We start from the raw sequence: 863 nt of genomic DNA, 5'->3' as shown, positions 1-863 counted from the left end.
ATTTCTAGCCATATTTCAGAGGCAGTGAATCACACCTGCTGTACTCTAAGTACCTGGGGTGTTTTCGACCAAACATCTGCCTCTTACAGTGCGTGGCACGTCTTTCACGATGCCCAACGCTTATGTGGGCATACTCCTCCTTTTATGCATGACCAGAGATGGCCAGTTGGACGCTACTTCAGCACAGTGCGACCAGAACCAATGCAATCTGGGCCGGGATGACAAGCTCAACATACACTTGATTGCCCATACACACGACGATGTCGGTTGGACTCAGACTGTTCAGGAATACTACGATTCTAGTGTCCGATCGATTTTGGATACGTCCATATCCACACTATTAGAGAATGAGTCGTATCGTTTCACATACGTGGAGATGGCGTATTTCCACAAATGGTTTGTGCAACAGTCAACATTGGTTCAGTCCAAAGTGCGTGAATTGATCAGGACCGGGCGTCTGGAGTTCGCACTCGGTGGATGGGTTAGTTCCGATGAGGCAGTGGTCTTCTATGGGGACGAAGTGGATCAGTTGTCAATCGGGCGTGACTTTATTCGCAGAAATTTCGGGTCATGCAGTCTTCCTCGTGTGGCTTGGCAAGTTGATCCTTTTGGTCATGCTCGTGAACGAGCCCAGGTATTTTTGGAAGCCGGATTTGATTCCCTATACTTTCAGAGAATGGACTACGTTGAGAAATATGCTCGAAGAGACAATAGAGAATTAGAATTCCTATGGGATCCCAGTCCAAAACAGGAACGGTCTGACGAAAATGACTCTGGACCGTTTTCTAAACTATTTACTCATGTGTTCTATGATAAATATTGCTACCCGGAAGGCGGATGTATGGGCGTGGAGTGTGGATATG

The 863-nt window shown here is 47.0% G+C and overlaps 1 protein-coding gene across 1 annotated transcript; it reads left to right on the top strand.

Moving 5' to 3' along the window:
* Positions 1-109: 109 nt before the first annotated feature.
* On the top strand, positions 110-838 carry T265_16119 (hypothetical protein; the record flags this gene model as incomplete). The annotated part of the gene is made up of 1 exon (XM_009179638.1): positions 110-838. A coding segment is annotated over one exon (729 nt), but the record flags the coding sequence as incomplete, so codon positions are not given.
* Between the last annotated feature and the right edge of the window lie 25 nt (positions 839-863).

The sequence above is a fragment of the Opisthorchis viverrini genome (genome assembly GCF_000715545.1).
Source record: "Opisthorchis viverrini unplaced genomic scaffold opera_v5_4895, whole genome shotgun sequence".
Lineage (NCBI taxonomy): Eukaryota > Metazoa > Platyhelminthes > Trematoda > Opisthorchiida > Opisthorchiidae > Opisthorchis > Opisthorchis viverrini.
This window is presented reverse-complemented; position numbering and strand designations above follow the sequence as displayed.